The 14,830-nt window shown below is 37.9% G+C and overlaps 3 protein-coding genes across 3 annotated transcripts; 2 read left to right on the top strand and 1 right to left on the bottom strand.

Annotated features, from left to right (window-relative positions):
• Window positions 1-1,169: 1,169 nt before the first annotated feature.
• Window positions 1,170-3,332, top strand: LOC131774293 (nanos homolog 1-like). Its single transcript, XM_059090297.2, has one exon. It carries the CDS (start codon window positions 1,626-1,628, stop codon window positions 2,295-2,297), a length of 672 nt encoding a protein of 223 aa, XP_058946280.1. The 5' UTR covers window positions 1,170-1,625; the 3' UTR covers window positions 2,298-3,332.
• Window positions 3,333-8,083: 4,751 nt separating this feature from the next.
• LOC131774295 (dynein light chain Tctex-type protein 2B) lies at window positions 8,084-10,396 on the bottom strand. Its single transcript, XM_059090298.2, has one exon. The coding sequence runs from the start codon at window positions 10,175-10,177 to the stop codon at window positions 9,536-9,538; it is 642 nt and encodes a 213-aa protein (XP_058946281.1). The 5' UTR covers window positions 10,178-10,396; the 3' UTR covers window positions 8,084-9,535.
• A 3,851-nt stretch (window positions 10,397-14,247) lies between these two features.
• Window positions 14,248-14,830, top strand: LOC131774284 (dynein light chain Tctex-type 5-like). Its single transcript, XM_059090288.1, has one exon. It carries the CDS (start codon window positions 14,248-14,250, stop codon window positions 14,815-14,817), a length of 570 nt encoding a protein of 189 aa, XP_058946271.1. The 3' UTR covers window positions 14,818-14,830.

Raw genomic sequence — 14,830 nt, 5'->3', positions numbered from 1 at the left:
TTTGTATTGATCACCAGTAAGCTGAGAACTTACCTGGTTTCATGTTCAACTCTCACCGAAAATGTTCAAACAAAAACACATAATGGACTTTCGAGTGTTGGTTGTAATTAAGGTATACACAGACAAAATGAGACAGGGCTTTTTATTAATAATAAATCAGAGACTCTATTCACAACAGAGGCAATTCTAAAATAGAGCTTAAATTTAAAGGAACCTTGAACACCGGATTAACTTTATTTCAATATTTCATAATTTAACTCCACTTAAAGCGAGAACAGAAATAAAATCGGCTTTGGGAAGGGCCGTCTGCTTGTACGGTGCCGATTTCGATGAATTTGCCACATTTGCGGCTCAGCGTACCGAAAACAAAGCCATTAAAAAGTATCTTAAACAATGCAATATTGAGTTTTAAGAGGAAAATTTATTCCAAAGCTGTCCTTTGTGATGATATAATTAGCATATGGAACACCTGCCATATTAATGTTTATTTCTCAGCCACGCCAAACGCTAGAGCTCACTATCTTTGCATGTTCTTAAAAGTGATCACCCGTAAAGATCGCAAAGACAACAAAGCAAAACACCATTCTCAAGATTTTCGCTAACCTCGATCACCAAAGAGATGCAACGATTTCAAACCAACTTTGAAAATATTTACCTCTCACAACCGCTTTCGAAAGCGTCTTGGAAGCAAAGGTTACATATTTAATTTGAGGCGCGAATCGAAATGGGCAGCATGTTTCAGTGTTTACAAAACTTTCATTAGCGAATTGTAAGCCTTTTTTGTTTCGTTTCTAACTTGAATGTTTCGAAACCGAAACCTGAACCTCTTTTTTCGATAGATTATCAGCAAAAAAACTAATAGACGTTTTTAGTTGGAACTGATAGGTTCTTAAAATCTCTTTTGGTAAGCCTTATAGTAATGAAAATAGCGTAGATTATTTGTGAGACTATTTTTAACAGGCCTGTTTTTCAGCAGGATTCCACGTGCAACTCTGTTGTTTTGTCTTATAAAATGAATTCATAATGACAACTTTAGATCATCCTTAAAAACAATTACATGTGAAATCAGGCTGCTTTTTGACGGCACTTATATTGAGCAGCCAATCAAATTGATGTAAAACGATCCCGTTTTCTTTTTAAAATGCTGACTTATGAAACGCACGCGGTGCCACTCTAAACCGCGTCAATAGCGCTTATATGATTGGTTAAATTTAATGATCGTTTTCAATAGGAACAATCGGACCACATGTTCAAAGCTTCTCCTTAAAGCAATTTTTCAATGTGCCTTTCAAACTTATTCACAGTGGCTATGATAAGTGACAAGACTGCGTTTGAAAAGCTTTGCGACAGCTGCCGTCGGTGGTGGTTGGCGGGTATAATTGTGGATCCATGCACGCATTAGTTTAAGTCTCCCAATCTCAGGTGCCGTCGTGCTATTGTTGGAGCCAGAACCCGTACACTTCATTCACAAAGTTAATCACCCCGATCGAAACAAGTGCAAAATTTTCACTACTGGCGGTCGCGGTCACTGGAACTCGGAGAGCTCGGGGTAAATTCGTTAAATATAGTCTCTAGATTCCTCACACTAATTTAAAAACTGACTCACGAGTCGCTTCTTTGAAACAATGGGAGACGAGATGTTGAGCGTGTTTTACAGTGGAGATATTTTTGCCGGCCACGGTAAGATAAGCGCTCGGGAGGTAGCGAACCTGAAGGCAAGTTTCGACGAAAAGAGCGAATTTCGCCTTTTCAGGGACTATTTTGGACTCATAAGACTTGTACAGAACGCTGAGTTGAACGGTAAAGGAACTGCAGGGATAGACAGTTTGTATGATTTCACCTACACCAAAAGATCTCGTGTGGACAGCGTGGGATCGGATCACTCTCTAACGAGCTCGGGTTCTGGTGGAAATCCAGACATTGAATTGTGCATTGAAACGTCAAAAGCGCCAGGCTCATCTCTCGCGCCCGGCGCACCAACCAGAAACGTTTCCAAACGGAACGCCGAAAACAACAGCGAAGTGGCCAATCGCAACCGGAAGAACCGCGAAAGTAAGAAGAACAGAAATGCGAACGTGTGTGTATTTTGCAGAAATAACGGAGAAAGCAAAAAAGTCTATTCAAGCCATGTTCTGAAGGATGCCGAGGGGAACACTACATGTCCAATACTCAGAGCATACACATGTCCTCTATGCAAAGCATCCGGGGACCAGTCGCACACCATCAAGTACTGCCCCAAAAATAAAAGCTCTGCAAAGCAGCCGCCGCAGAACACTCCACTGACTCAAAACATTTGAATAAAGAACTATTGCTGCACATGCAAATCTGAAAAAAAGGTTATACGCGGCAGACGAACTCATTTGATTTCTCGCCGCTGGCGAATAACGAACAACAGCACTTGAGAAAGGCGGGTATGAAAAGGCTAGTGCTTAGAAACTCCAGCCTCTAAATTGTGGTAAAATAATCTGGATATATAAATTATAGAACGAGATATTAAAACGTATTTAAGTATTGTAGATTGTTTAGGTTTTTTAAGGAATATTCCACAGTAGGTATCGTGCTCCTTGTCACTTTCTTTGAGCGTTATAGTATTTTTTAGAGGTTTTGTAACATCTTTCATAAATTGTTTCTTAAATGGGATAAACCTGTATTGCCCGATGATGCTCAAAGATATTCATATAACTAAGCTGACTTTGTCAGCAATTTGTGGGGCGAATGCTCCCATGTTTATGGTTTGACCAAATTTAACAAGAATTTGACAGACACTTAGAAAATAATATTGTATAACAAAAAATTGCCCACTATATTCGGCGCGTCAAAATTTTAACATATATGAAATTAATAAGTGTACAGGACATCGATAATGCTTAACCTCGGACTATGAAGTCGGTTAATCCTGTTGCTAATTTTTTAATCGACAGAAATTCATGAATTTCTTGCCGAGAAAATCTACCGAATTCGGGCTGAGAAAAATCAATCTTAACACAAGATTTCTCCATGTTTCATTTTACCTCTAAATCTACCCAACTTTATGGTTGCTTGGGTGATTCCAAATTAAAAAATAAATTCAGAAGTCGTAATCTGCAAACAAGGAAATTGCTAAAGAAAATAATCTTAATCATTTAGTGGGCGCCTTCTGAAATTTAAAGCTTGGCTTTTGGGGTTTGAAGACAATGCTTCATGTCGGAGAAATACATAGATCCTCTATGATAACGAATCTTTGCGATGGAGAGGGGCTAAAAACTTGAATTGATAAAACAGTGTGCTAATGTTATTAACCAACTCCATGCGAAACATTATCCATGCAATAAAATTGAATTGTTTTCAAATGCCGTCCGTGTTGACTAAAGCAACTTGAATTTTATTCAAATAGGATGTACTTTGTCTATTTTCCAGCCTTTCATGTTTTTTTTTCTTTTTTGTCGTAAGAGCTGTCTATAAGCCCTTGTCAAAGTATAACATAAAACGAAAGTGCCCTTCCTTTCTTCCTTATTGTTGATATTTCTTTCTTTCAGAGATCACGAAACTAACCAAAATCGAATCTCATTATCAAAACTCAAAGCTGATAGATGAGCAGTGTTTTTGGCTCAGTCTCTTGAATCAAAGGAGCTTCTTGCGTCAGAGTTTCGTATTTACAGCTCAAACAAAAAGAACAAAATGATTTTATTTTATCAGGTAATTGACTACCAACATTTGAAACCAGGGGGTTTAGAAATCGATCGATTTCGCATGGCGGAAAGATTTGACAGCCAAGTCAAAATGATGTAAGGTTGTTTTGGAAAAGTTTCACACCAAATAGAAACCTAAGTGGTATGAATAGTTGGTGTTTAGTTTCATCCATCGCACTGATCGACAGATCGCTTGACTGCTCACGCAAAGGGAACTAACGGGTTCGGGAAAAACTCGTCGGATTTGTCTGAAATACATGCGAGATCGAAACAAAATTGTTTCGCAAAATTATTACCACGACATTTTCGGCTCACGAAATAAAAGTGTTTTGAAAGGCCATATAACGAAAGTCTTTCATAATCCAACACATGTTCGGGCGGTGGAGCTAAAGCTGTGATATCGGTTAAATTGTTTTTAGATTTTAGCTTTTGAGGTTCATGAGCGAGAGATTTCTTCCTAGCGTGCGAGCTGTAATGCGTTCATTATGATTGGTTATGAGCTTGGCCGACTTTAAGGAACCATAGCTTTATTAAATTTGAATGAACACAGTATGTTGTAACAATAAGACACGAAAATGCTCAGTAGGTATAAGAAAATAATGACATCACATTTTGCATTTATACTGAATAAGCGCGAAAATCACTTGATTAAGGTCGACAAAGAATACACCACAAGAAAATCGACGAACAGCCCCGTTTTCTTTCAAATAAAATATTGACCCCGTTATAATGCACCGGGAAAATTGAATTTGTTCACGTTATAGAAAATACCTCTCTTCCTTTGACAAGGAAACAAGTTCAAAGAACATGAAATTAATGGAACATTTAAGAGTGCTTGAAACGAAGAAAAATATTTTAATGATTACAGTTTTTGCGTTTGGAAGGGTTATGTTAATGTTATTCTTTTGCGATTTGAACAAATTTGCTTTTACCGTAAAATTACAAACTGCAATATTTCATAATGAAGTATGTATCTTATTGCCCATTTCGCCATTGAAAATGAGTTTGGATTAAATTTGTTTGGCGAATTTTGCCATCTGCATATCAGCACGGTATAAATGTTCAAGGAAACTGGAAATTCATTGTCTGCACGAAACAACCGCACTAAATGCATGGTGAGATATTGTTCAAGAAAATTAGGAAACCAGCGTTTATAGGTACTTAGAGGCTGACAAAACAGATAACCCCGGTTTGCTCCCGGTCGGTGGTATTGTTTATGATTGAATTTGTGACAACACAGTTAGTTTCACGAAAAACATAGGAAGGAAAAAAAAAGGATTACCATTCATAAATTGTTAGCCTAATTTATGTATCTCACGTAGAAAAAATATAGCATATTCAAAATCGAAGTCTAGCTTTAGAGCAAAAGTAAAGTGCAATCAATAGGCTGTAGACTGCCGCTAAATTAGACGGAAAAAATGCATAAACTTCATTTTAAATCGGAGCTGTTACGTTAGAAAGCAAAACTCGATAAGTAGTGCGCTCTCAAATATCACTGTTATTATATCACATCCATTTTGCGCACTCTGTTTTGTCAGATCCCGAAAGTTCCCTAACCATTCAGCTTCAATTTAGTTCGCAACAGTACAGTTTAAGACATTAACGCTCCTTTGTAAAATGACAGGTTTCGTGGTGATATACGATCACAAATCGTCCGTTAAAAGAGTTGCTTTATGTCTGTCAGTTTTAGAGCAGACACCTGTCATCTGGAACTTAAATAAATATCGCATCTTAATTTCCTTCTAGAATATTTCTGTGATGAAAACTGTTCTTGAAATTTGTTATCTTGCCGACAAGCATAAATCAATGTTGCAAATATACATCTTTCGGCAAAGAGAATATTAATTTCCTATTTGGGTGAAGCTTTTTTTTCCGCAATTTCTACAGATATACAATTGATAATATTTCTGTGGTCTGTCTGCTATGTTAGGTCAGTACAAAGTTGGGAGCCGGCGCAGCGCACATCAAAAGACTCAAAATAAGTGCAATATTTTTCATCCTTTGAAAGCTGCCTTAAACGTTTAATTTTTAGAGGGAAACAAGAAAATGAATTACATATGTAGAAAGGAAATTCTTTTGTTTTTATCGGAGGTTTGCAGGAAACAGCAGTCTTTTACCCTGAGGAAAAATAGGAACTTTTGTTCCTATTGCGAAAAACAGAAACAAAAGGCTGGACATAGAGATTTTAACTCAGTAATAAGTGAAGTGTTAAATCAGTTAAGGTTGCAAAAAAAATTCATAAGCCGTGATAAGTTTCCTTCATTTTTCAACATTTCTTTTCATTTATATTCTGCTCAACTAATATTTTGGTCATTTAAGTCTTAAAAAGAAGCTAGCAAACCGCTTATTGTCTTAAAAAACAAACTACTGAAATATTTATTACTGCAGGTGTCAAAAAGTGCTAAATGTTTTTGTTGTGGTTTGCCTCCAAAACACAATCGGTATAATCTTGCAACCTTCTTCTCAAAGATCCATTTCTACCCTGGAACGCATAAATAAAACCGGCAAATAATACCAATTTTGTGAACGAGACGTGCAACTGGTTCTTGAGGGTTTTTTTTTTCTATTCTCTTTTCATGATAACAATGCCTTTTAGGAGTAAAAACCAAATTATTGAACCGTTGTTGATCTCCTAAGGTGGCTCGGTTAATTTCAAACAGTATTTCTGAAAGAGTTAATGACACCAACAAACCTTAGCGCTTTTCGATTTTTCCGTTTTCTAGCTTTAAGGCTGTTGTTTAAAAAGAAAACCAAAAAATTTATTACAGCAAACTTGAAGCGCACGAATTTCCTGCCACAAATTTCGGAAGTCACTTCGTTTAGTTTTCTTCTCAGAGGAAACCACCCCATCAATTGCGGATTTGCATAATGAAACTAATTCACTGTCCATACTATAAAATTATGAATAGTAATAGAAAACTTTTAAACCATGAACTTGTCTTGTATTCTAGCGAAAAGGATGCATTTGGAGTTCCTAAGCTTGAGTACAAAAACAGAAAGAAAAACCACTAAATTTAGCTGGTGAAGAATTCACAATATACCTGCTGTCAGAGACGTAACAGGAAACACTTGTACTAAGCGTCATGAAAGATGATTAACAGAAACAGCAACTTTGAATCGAATTTTTCTGGTCAAATATATTTGGTAAAAGAGAACCAAAATAAAAGCTGGATTGTAATGCTAAAAAAATTGTAACTTTACTTATTTTAGTCGTTACGCCCGTTGAATTTTCACAGGAAACCTTGAGGCACCCTCACAAGTATATAATTCAAAACAAACTCAAGTTCAAAGCCTTTATTGAGACATTATGATAAGAAGCTGCAAATTTGTCTTTATATTACTATGCTCTGTTATTTCCACACTAGTTTCCCCAATCTCCATCGGCTTTCTGCATACGGACTTTATGAGTTCGCAAGTCCTTGGCGTGAAGATGGCCATTGAGAGTTTTTGTGTTTCTTAACATTTTGCCAACATCCAAAAATAAACAGTCTCTAGTGATTTGTTGCTGACTTTACGGATATGTACACACCGTCAGTTGCCATGCCAACTTATAGATTATCTGATACTCCCGCCTCCATTTTGAAAACCGACCCTGAAACCCCTACGGTTGAAGACAGCAGGCATGCAACGCAGGATTGGTGCTTCCTTCTGCGCTGAAAGCAATTAGGGCTGGCGCAACGAGTTAAAGACCGCTCGCGGCCTCTGTCAGATGCCAGTATGTGGCATTGTCAAATGGTATCTGTTTTTTCAACGAGACTCAGAGGTCTCAGAGGGGTATAGCAATTATCTAATTTTGCCATTTTAAGACAACATGACGGAAACGCACCTTTTCCAGATGCAAGATTTATCGTTTTTACTCGTGGATATGCGACGCAAAGGAGCGAATAATGTGGAGACCTGATATGCAAATTTCGTGGTGTAAGCATGCCCTCAGGAGTTTGGGAGAGAATGCATCTTATTAAAGATGGCGGACCGATTGTTAAATACGGGGTATGCGACATTTGTAGGAATGACGTCAAATTTTGTGCCGGAAGTGAAACGTGGAATAACGTGTCAATCAAACTTTAAACTACTGATGCTGCCCCTTAGAAAACTTACTCATTTCAAGGGCGGTAGGAATTAAATATAAATAGAGAGTTTTAGATCCACGTTTGGTGTGTTCACCGCTAACGTCAAACCGCCTTCAGCAGTTTGTAATAAGGAGTTTCGAGACTTTCAGATTTTAGATCGACGTCGGCTTTCACTTGAAAAAAGTCAACATGTGAGCTTCTGGAGTCTAGTCAAGTGACTCCTAGACGTTTGCGGTCACACGCATTCAGAAACAAACATGAATCTAAAACACCCTAATAATTTATTTGTACAACTTGAGACTTTACAGACCGTATTTCCTTAAACCAGCGCTGACGCTCTAATAAGTACCCTCCCCCAAGTAAGCACCCAACCCCTAGGCCATAGTATCAAACAAGCGCCCCTCTTCCTGCACTTTCTTAAATAGTAGGAACACAAGGAAAACCTGTTTCAATCGCCATTTCATAATTTTTTTAAGCTTCAACGACAACGGCATCAGTTCAGCTTCATAGTTTCTTAATAAGGGTCCCCCTCGATTAAGCACCCTCCTTCCAATAAGCGCCCTTTCTTTTTTATTTTGAATAAATGCTGGAGGATGTACGGTAATCTAATTACATTCTGAACAGTGTATCCACGTGTACACTATAGTGTCAACTTGATGGTCTATTTTAGTATTAATATGGCTAGGAACTCAGGCTATTATCCGCATGTGCACTGTTCTGCACATATGGGCATATTTCTTTCCTCTCTAACAGCATAAGCAAATTGTTCATTGTTATCCATGCGAAACTCACATGTTAAAGAAGGCAAAAGATACATAATCATTAGGGGAACTTGTGGCCTGAGAAACTTTCAAGAAAATTTCTTTTCCCATGTCTTCTTTTTGGGTCTTTTAGGGAAATGGTTGGCAGAAAAACAGTTCAAATTTCAATGTTCAGTTCTCTGGGCTTTGCATACTCTTGATTGATTAGGAAATTTCTTTCTCCCAGGTTCGAAGTAAATTTGCAACATTTACTTCTCTCATGCAACTTGCCTTTATTTCCAGGTACCGCTGACCCGTCTGCAGAGAAATCGTTGTTTAAGAAGGTAACTTGTAAAAGGAAAAATGAATCTTTACATAGAACTTGAACGCGATTAAGGAAATAGTCAGGATTATCGGCGCTACCAGAGGTTAATCTAAAAAAGGTTCCGCCTCTTTGCATCCAGTGGTGCCTTTCCTTGTGTTTGAATCTCAACCTGTAATTGGTGTATCGGAGAATTTGATTCTTTATGATATGCGCAGATGTTTATTTATCTATATATCGTATATTTATCATTTATCTTCTTACAGTGATTTGAAATGTGCTTTGCACCCATTGTTCTAACCATAGCACGGGCTGAATATGTTATTCTACACTAAGTAGCTCGGTTGTAATCCGTCAATACGTGAGGAGTGTAACAATGGAATGTTGAAACGCAATTCGGAAAAATCAGATTGGAAAAGAAATCATTTCATTGCAAATCCAATTTGCACAAGGGCTCATTGCAGTAACGATAAAGGTTAAATAAGAATTGAAATTATTCTAGCCTAAGGATTTTGATGCGGTTTTCAAAGATATCGGAAATTATCACTGAAGGTGTTATTTAGTTACTCAGTAGGCTGCCGAATGATATCAGCTAGCGCTTCCTAACCTTTCTTTATGACTGTACTGTATATATTAAGCTGTATATTAACGCTTTTACAGTTAAAGCCCCTGATCTTAGCAACAACAGTTTATAAACGAACAATAACCTATACGAAAAGAACAGCGGTCGCTGAACTACTCCTTGTAAACTCCAAAGAGCAACGCAACCGCAAAAATGTCGCCCTTACAATATGTTGTCGAAGCGAAATTATCCACCGTGTGATCCCACAGACACTGGCTTGCTACTCTCATACCTTGACCGTTCACCGAGCCAATATGAACCACACAAATTAGCTTACAGCGCTCAAAATTAAGCCATTTTACTCTTTGTTTGATATCTTCGCAGACTTGCGTAGTGAGCGCCCGACATTTCACTGAATCATACCCGTTCAGTCCGTCAAGGCTCTCTTCAAAAGCCTCATCCATAATTTTCTTGACAACTTGAGGTCGGAATTTTCTGTCGGCCTGCGGTGCCATTCGATAGGTCGGTAAGACTTCACTTTGCTTGTGTTTCGAGGCTGCAGTGTCTATGGGCTCGAACCTTGGAGAAACACTGCTAGATACTTTGCGACCGCTGGAGGAATACAAGAATGGCGTCGCTGTACTGGATGGTTTTCTTCGGTCGCTCCTGTCAGGAGAAAAGGTATTGACACCAGAATTTTGGGACGCGTTAGTTGACGATCTTCGCCTTCTCTCTGTTTCTCCTTGCGCTGAAGATACAGACAACGAAGGTGGCCGATGTTCTACGGCGCTGATGCGGTGGATTTGTGAATCCATGACTTTAAAACCAATAAAATCGACAACAAATCTAGTTCACAGCAGTACTTGGGGGGTATGAAACATCCCTTCGATTATTATAAAAGTCAATCTACCCTTTTCGCCTTAAAGGCGGATTTATAAATCTCCAATTTATGCTCACTACGAGAAGTTGATTGGAGACACAAGGACGAGCGAAGACAACCCTCTTTGATCTTTCGTCAGCACTTAAAACTGTGATAAGATTATCGGCTTTATCTATGTAAACTTTCCTTTCCGTTGCTAAGCGATACAAATGAAGAGTCAACTCTTCCTTTCTTTAAATGAATGTTTACTCAACTTGAGCAAACTATCCAGTGAATATTGAGCATAAAGTAACATGTATACATAATGTGCAGATGTCCTGAACTTGACTGGCTTACTTTCTCTTTTAATCGCTTTACCTTTGATCCAAAAATAAGTGAAAAACAAACCTTATTCAGAGATCGTAGTAGTAATTGACCAAGTGCACCATGCTGTTCAGTTTATCCTGGATATTTTTATCATTTAACTAGAACTTTCCCATGTTTCGGAATAAGACAAATGCAAAACAGGTCAAACAATGTTTACTTAGCGTGGGTGAAGGACTCAGGGCTGACAAAAGACGTGAATAATAGGATGGCGACTCAACAATGGACAAAAGATATTATGAATACCTCAATTAAATGGAAATTGCTAAGCGGTTTTTATCTGATTCGCTTAAAACCATTATCGTGGAAGGACAAAAAGTATTAACAAGAGGTTTGCAATTATAGTTGAACAAAAAAGTCACCGTCATTATGGTTTCCCTAATTAGACGCCATGACTTTTTTTTTCATTTTAAATTGAAACCGACAGGCAGATGCCTTTTGATAAAAATTGCCCGACTACAACTCAGAAACAGTTTCTTGTAGCTTCCTGTGACTGCAAAATAAAAAAGGAAAAACAAATATAATCGATGATACTTGAAACAGAATACCACGCCTGTTGAATTGACATCTAATAGCCTCTAATTACATGGAAAACGCCGTAATTCTATGGAGGTCTTTAAGCTATTCAGTAAGTGCGTCCTTGTCGTAATTAAGAAAACTGAACAAAAACAGTTTTTTGTAAGCTTGTGCCATAATTGGAATAACAAAAGCTGTAGCAATAATTGTTGTATTGTACATTGTTACAAAGCAATCTTTCTTACTTAGCTAGAACTATACGTCGGCCGTTTCCTTCCGTTTCCTTATTTTAGACACTTTTAGGACTACCTTGGCGGTTACCGTAATCAGTTGAAAGCCTCCCTAAGGCTTCTCGTGACTGCTACCTCGTGATAAACTTTTTATGTCTCTAAAAAACTTAATTTTCTTTTTTGGTGAACAATTCTCTTTAGTAATTAGAGGAAAAATTTTTTAGCTCGGCTCTTGGTCGAGTGTACTCTTTAAAATCAAGGTAGACGATGAAAATTAAGATTTCCACAGTCAACAGCTCAATGAGCTTGACACCATTCCAAACCTATATTAAACAATAAACTATTATGTCTGAACGAATTGTGAGGAGCGGAAGTCACTGTTAATTGAATATCTAATCTCGCCATGTCTTAATTCTACTTTTTCCAAACTTTTCCAAGAAATTCACAAAAATTAGAACAAAAATTTTCGAATTATTTAACAACAATCTTATACCCCTTTCACACCAAAGCTAAAACGTGTTTTTAAGCTGTTTTCTTCATAGAAGTTGCATAAACCGATAGTTGTCGACTCTGTATTTAGTAGAATGTCGAACATTGAAAATACAAGCTGGTAAATACTTGAATCCAATGGAAAATTAAGTTTTTAATTCCGACTCTCTTCCTGATTTTCATTCAGTGTAACTCGGTTTGATTAAACATGTTTTGCTGGTGTGAATGGGATAATAGTCTCCTCAAGGCAATTAGACCACGCCTCAACACTCTAAAACACTCAACACTGACTCAGTCTAAGGGTTAGCGCCCCAGACTCCGAGTCAAAACATTGGGGTTGAAGTTCAAACCGGGGTCAATGCGTTGTGTTTGTTATGATCAACATTTCCGGGAGCATAAATATGGGTGCTGGTTAATTAACCGTCAGAGTACCGTGGACAAAATGTGGATACCTGGGATGGCCTAACACCCATCCATGGGGAGGAGTGGCAATACTCCTAACTGCTTTATGCTGGGAAAACTCAGGTAAGCTCAAATAGTTTGGATCACTTATTCCAAGTGCAGAACTCAGCTTGAACTTCCCCTTTACAGTCCAAATACTTGTTTCCACAAGGTTGGTAAAAAGTAAAGCTGCACGTTTTGCTCCAGATTTACCGACATGTGCGTCTACATGAAAGACGAAGTTTTTGCTTAATTTCATTATAAACCAGCATGCCGCGGGTAAGAGAATGTATTTTCAGAAGAGTTGAACAACGCACTATACTTGATTTATCAATTCGCAGGCACACATTTTTCAATGAAACCATAACTGTGACAGACTAATAAAATGCGAGAGCCAACAGGCAACAGGAACCTCGGGGGGGGGGGGCTGTAGAAAATGAACGAAGGAGTCACTGGCCCATTTTTGCTACTTAAAAAGATCCATTTGATCTTAATCCATTTTAACGGTAGAAAGGATTCAAAATATTTATTAACGAGGCCGTCAGTTTCTATCTTAAAGGAGAAATATTCCCCAGAAACCACATGACATCTATTTCTACCATTAAAAAAAGGGAGCTTCAGTAAGCACCTAACGTTTTTGAGACGCGGACGGCAGGTGGAAATTAAAAGTACTTATTCTTGGTGCTCATTACTGACACTTTTTTGGTCCGCACAGTTTGGTTTAAATTGCTAAAACGAAGACCTTATGGTAGTTAAAGTGCACCAAGGTTAGTTTTAATCTTAATCCCACTTGCCGTCCGCGTCTCAAAAACGTTTTAAACCGGGTTTTTATATACCATTTGCACAGCCATTGTGACATTTGGTCACCAGCACGCGTTTCTTGTTTAGCAAAAAGAGATAGTGGGCTCTGAGATGATGAGTAAATCTGATCATGTGGCTGCATATATTTTACACGTATGAACAAAGCGTGTAATTTTTCAGGACAATGTGCACGTCATCATATCTTGAAACAGCGTAACCCCTCAGCCACACACCATAAGCAGAAAAAGGTCTCGCCTCTAATTCTGTTTTAAACTCTCCAAACTCACATACAATTGGTATATATAACTTTGGGTTTATTTGATTTCATTTTCACCAAACAGATTTATAGACAACACAAGAAGCTCATCCTACAATGGCTTAAGAGCTTAAAAGGGAATCACGGATAACAGCTGACTTCCATAACTGCTTGTAATATTGAGACAGGTTCTACACGCCTTTTTGAGTTTATAATTGTGGAAGTCTTTCTTGCTACTGATGAGGTAAAACGAGCTTATGAGATTTACCTTGAAAAAATATCAACCTAAGAGGGTATTATCAAAAGCACTTACTGTGTCTTCCTTAAATAAACTATTCTAATGTCCACAACACAATAACTGATCTGAAAAAAGAAAAATAAACCTCCTATGATCTATCCTAAAGGTGGATTATTCTAGTCTGCAAATCATGATTTGAGTTAAAGGATTCCGATGAATGTTGTTAGGAGACATGCCTATATGATAACATTTCCCTTCCTACTTTATTATTTTTTCCATGCAGGCGTTTGATTATTTAGAAGAAATTAAACGACTTTATACGGAATGCCGGCATTCAATACAATCGGTGAATTGTTTAAAAACTTATTCAATTCCACTCAAACATTCATCTTCCTATAAAACCAATTGTAAGAGAACTTTCATCACACAAAGCCCGTACTTATTTAGCGTCACGATCTTTCCATTTTGATTAACATACTTATGACTCTTTATTATCGAGCTCTTTGAGTCCCTTTACATGGCTTTGTTACCGAATTGAATAGTTTGAGGTTTAATTATTTCCAATGGCTGTGTTTGACTGTAGAGAGAGAAAACAATCAAAATTACGCTTTCGTTTTCTTCAAAACAAAAAGCAACCAAAGTTATTATACATCTGCCGTAAGATTTTTAAAATGTCGGCATCTGGGACTAAGCGAGGAATTGTTACCCTTTCAGGAAAAAGTCCTCAACCACACTCCAAGCTCAAACTGGGAATTGCTTCTAAACTGGACTCCAAAGAAGTTCCATCCCAGAAGTCGGCAATGAATCGCAACGACACTCATCTAACAGATCGCCTCGATGACGCCTCCGTTGCCGACAGCGAGTTTTCAAGCGGGATAAATTTCTATGAAAACACTTACAAATTGTTGCCAGATGCCAAAACGCCAATGCCAACTAAAACAGTGGAAACCATAATTGCAGATGTTTTGAAAGAGCGCTTCAAGAACGAAGATTATGATAGTTCCAAGTGCAAAGACCACAGTCAGAATATTTGCCGGCTCATCAAAGAGAAGGTAAAAAGTTTGCTATGCCCGCGATACAAACTAGTTGTTGTTGTGCACATTGGCGAGAAAAAAGGTCAGGGAATACGAATTACAAGCAGATGTGCCTGGAATGAGAACTTTGACGATTTCGTTACTGTTTCCTTTACGAATTCGTCATTATTTGCTCAAGCAACTGTTTATGCTTTGTACGCAGAGTAACAACAATGGGACG

This window comes from Pocillopora verrucosa, chromosome 12 (genome assembly GCF_036669915.1).
Source record: "Pocillopora verrucosa isolate sample1 chromosome 12, ASM3666991v2, whole genome shotgun sequence".
Classification (NCBI taxonomy): Eukaryota; Metazoa; Cnidaria; class Anthozoa; order Scleractinia; family Pocilloporidae; genus Pocillopora; species Pocillopora verrucosa.
Note: the sequence above shows the minus strand (reverse complement) of the source record. Positions and strands in the feature narration are given on the sequence as shown.

Excerpts from the sequence above, each read along its gene's own strand:
- LOC131774293 (XM_059090297.2), top strand. The coding sequence starts at position 1,626 with ATGGGAGACGAGATGTTGAGCGTGTTTTACAGTGGAGATATTTTTGCC.
- LOC131774295 (XM_059090298.2), bottom strand. The coding sequence starts at position 10,177 with ATGGATTCACAAATCCACCGCATCAGCGCCGTAGAACATCGGCCACCT.
- LOC131774284 (XM_059090288.1), top strand. The coding sequence starts at position 14,248 with ATGTCGGCATCTGGGACTAAGCGAGGAATTGTTACCCTTTCAGGAAAA.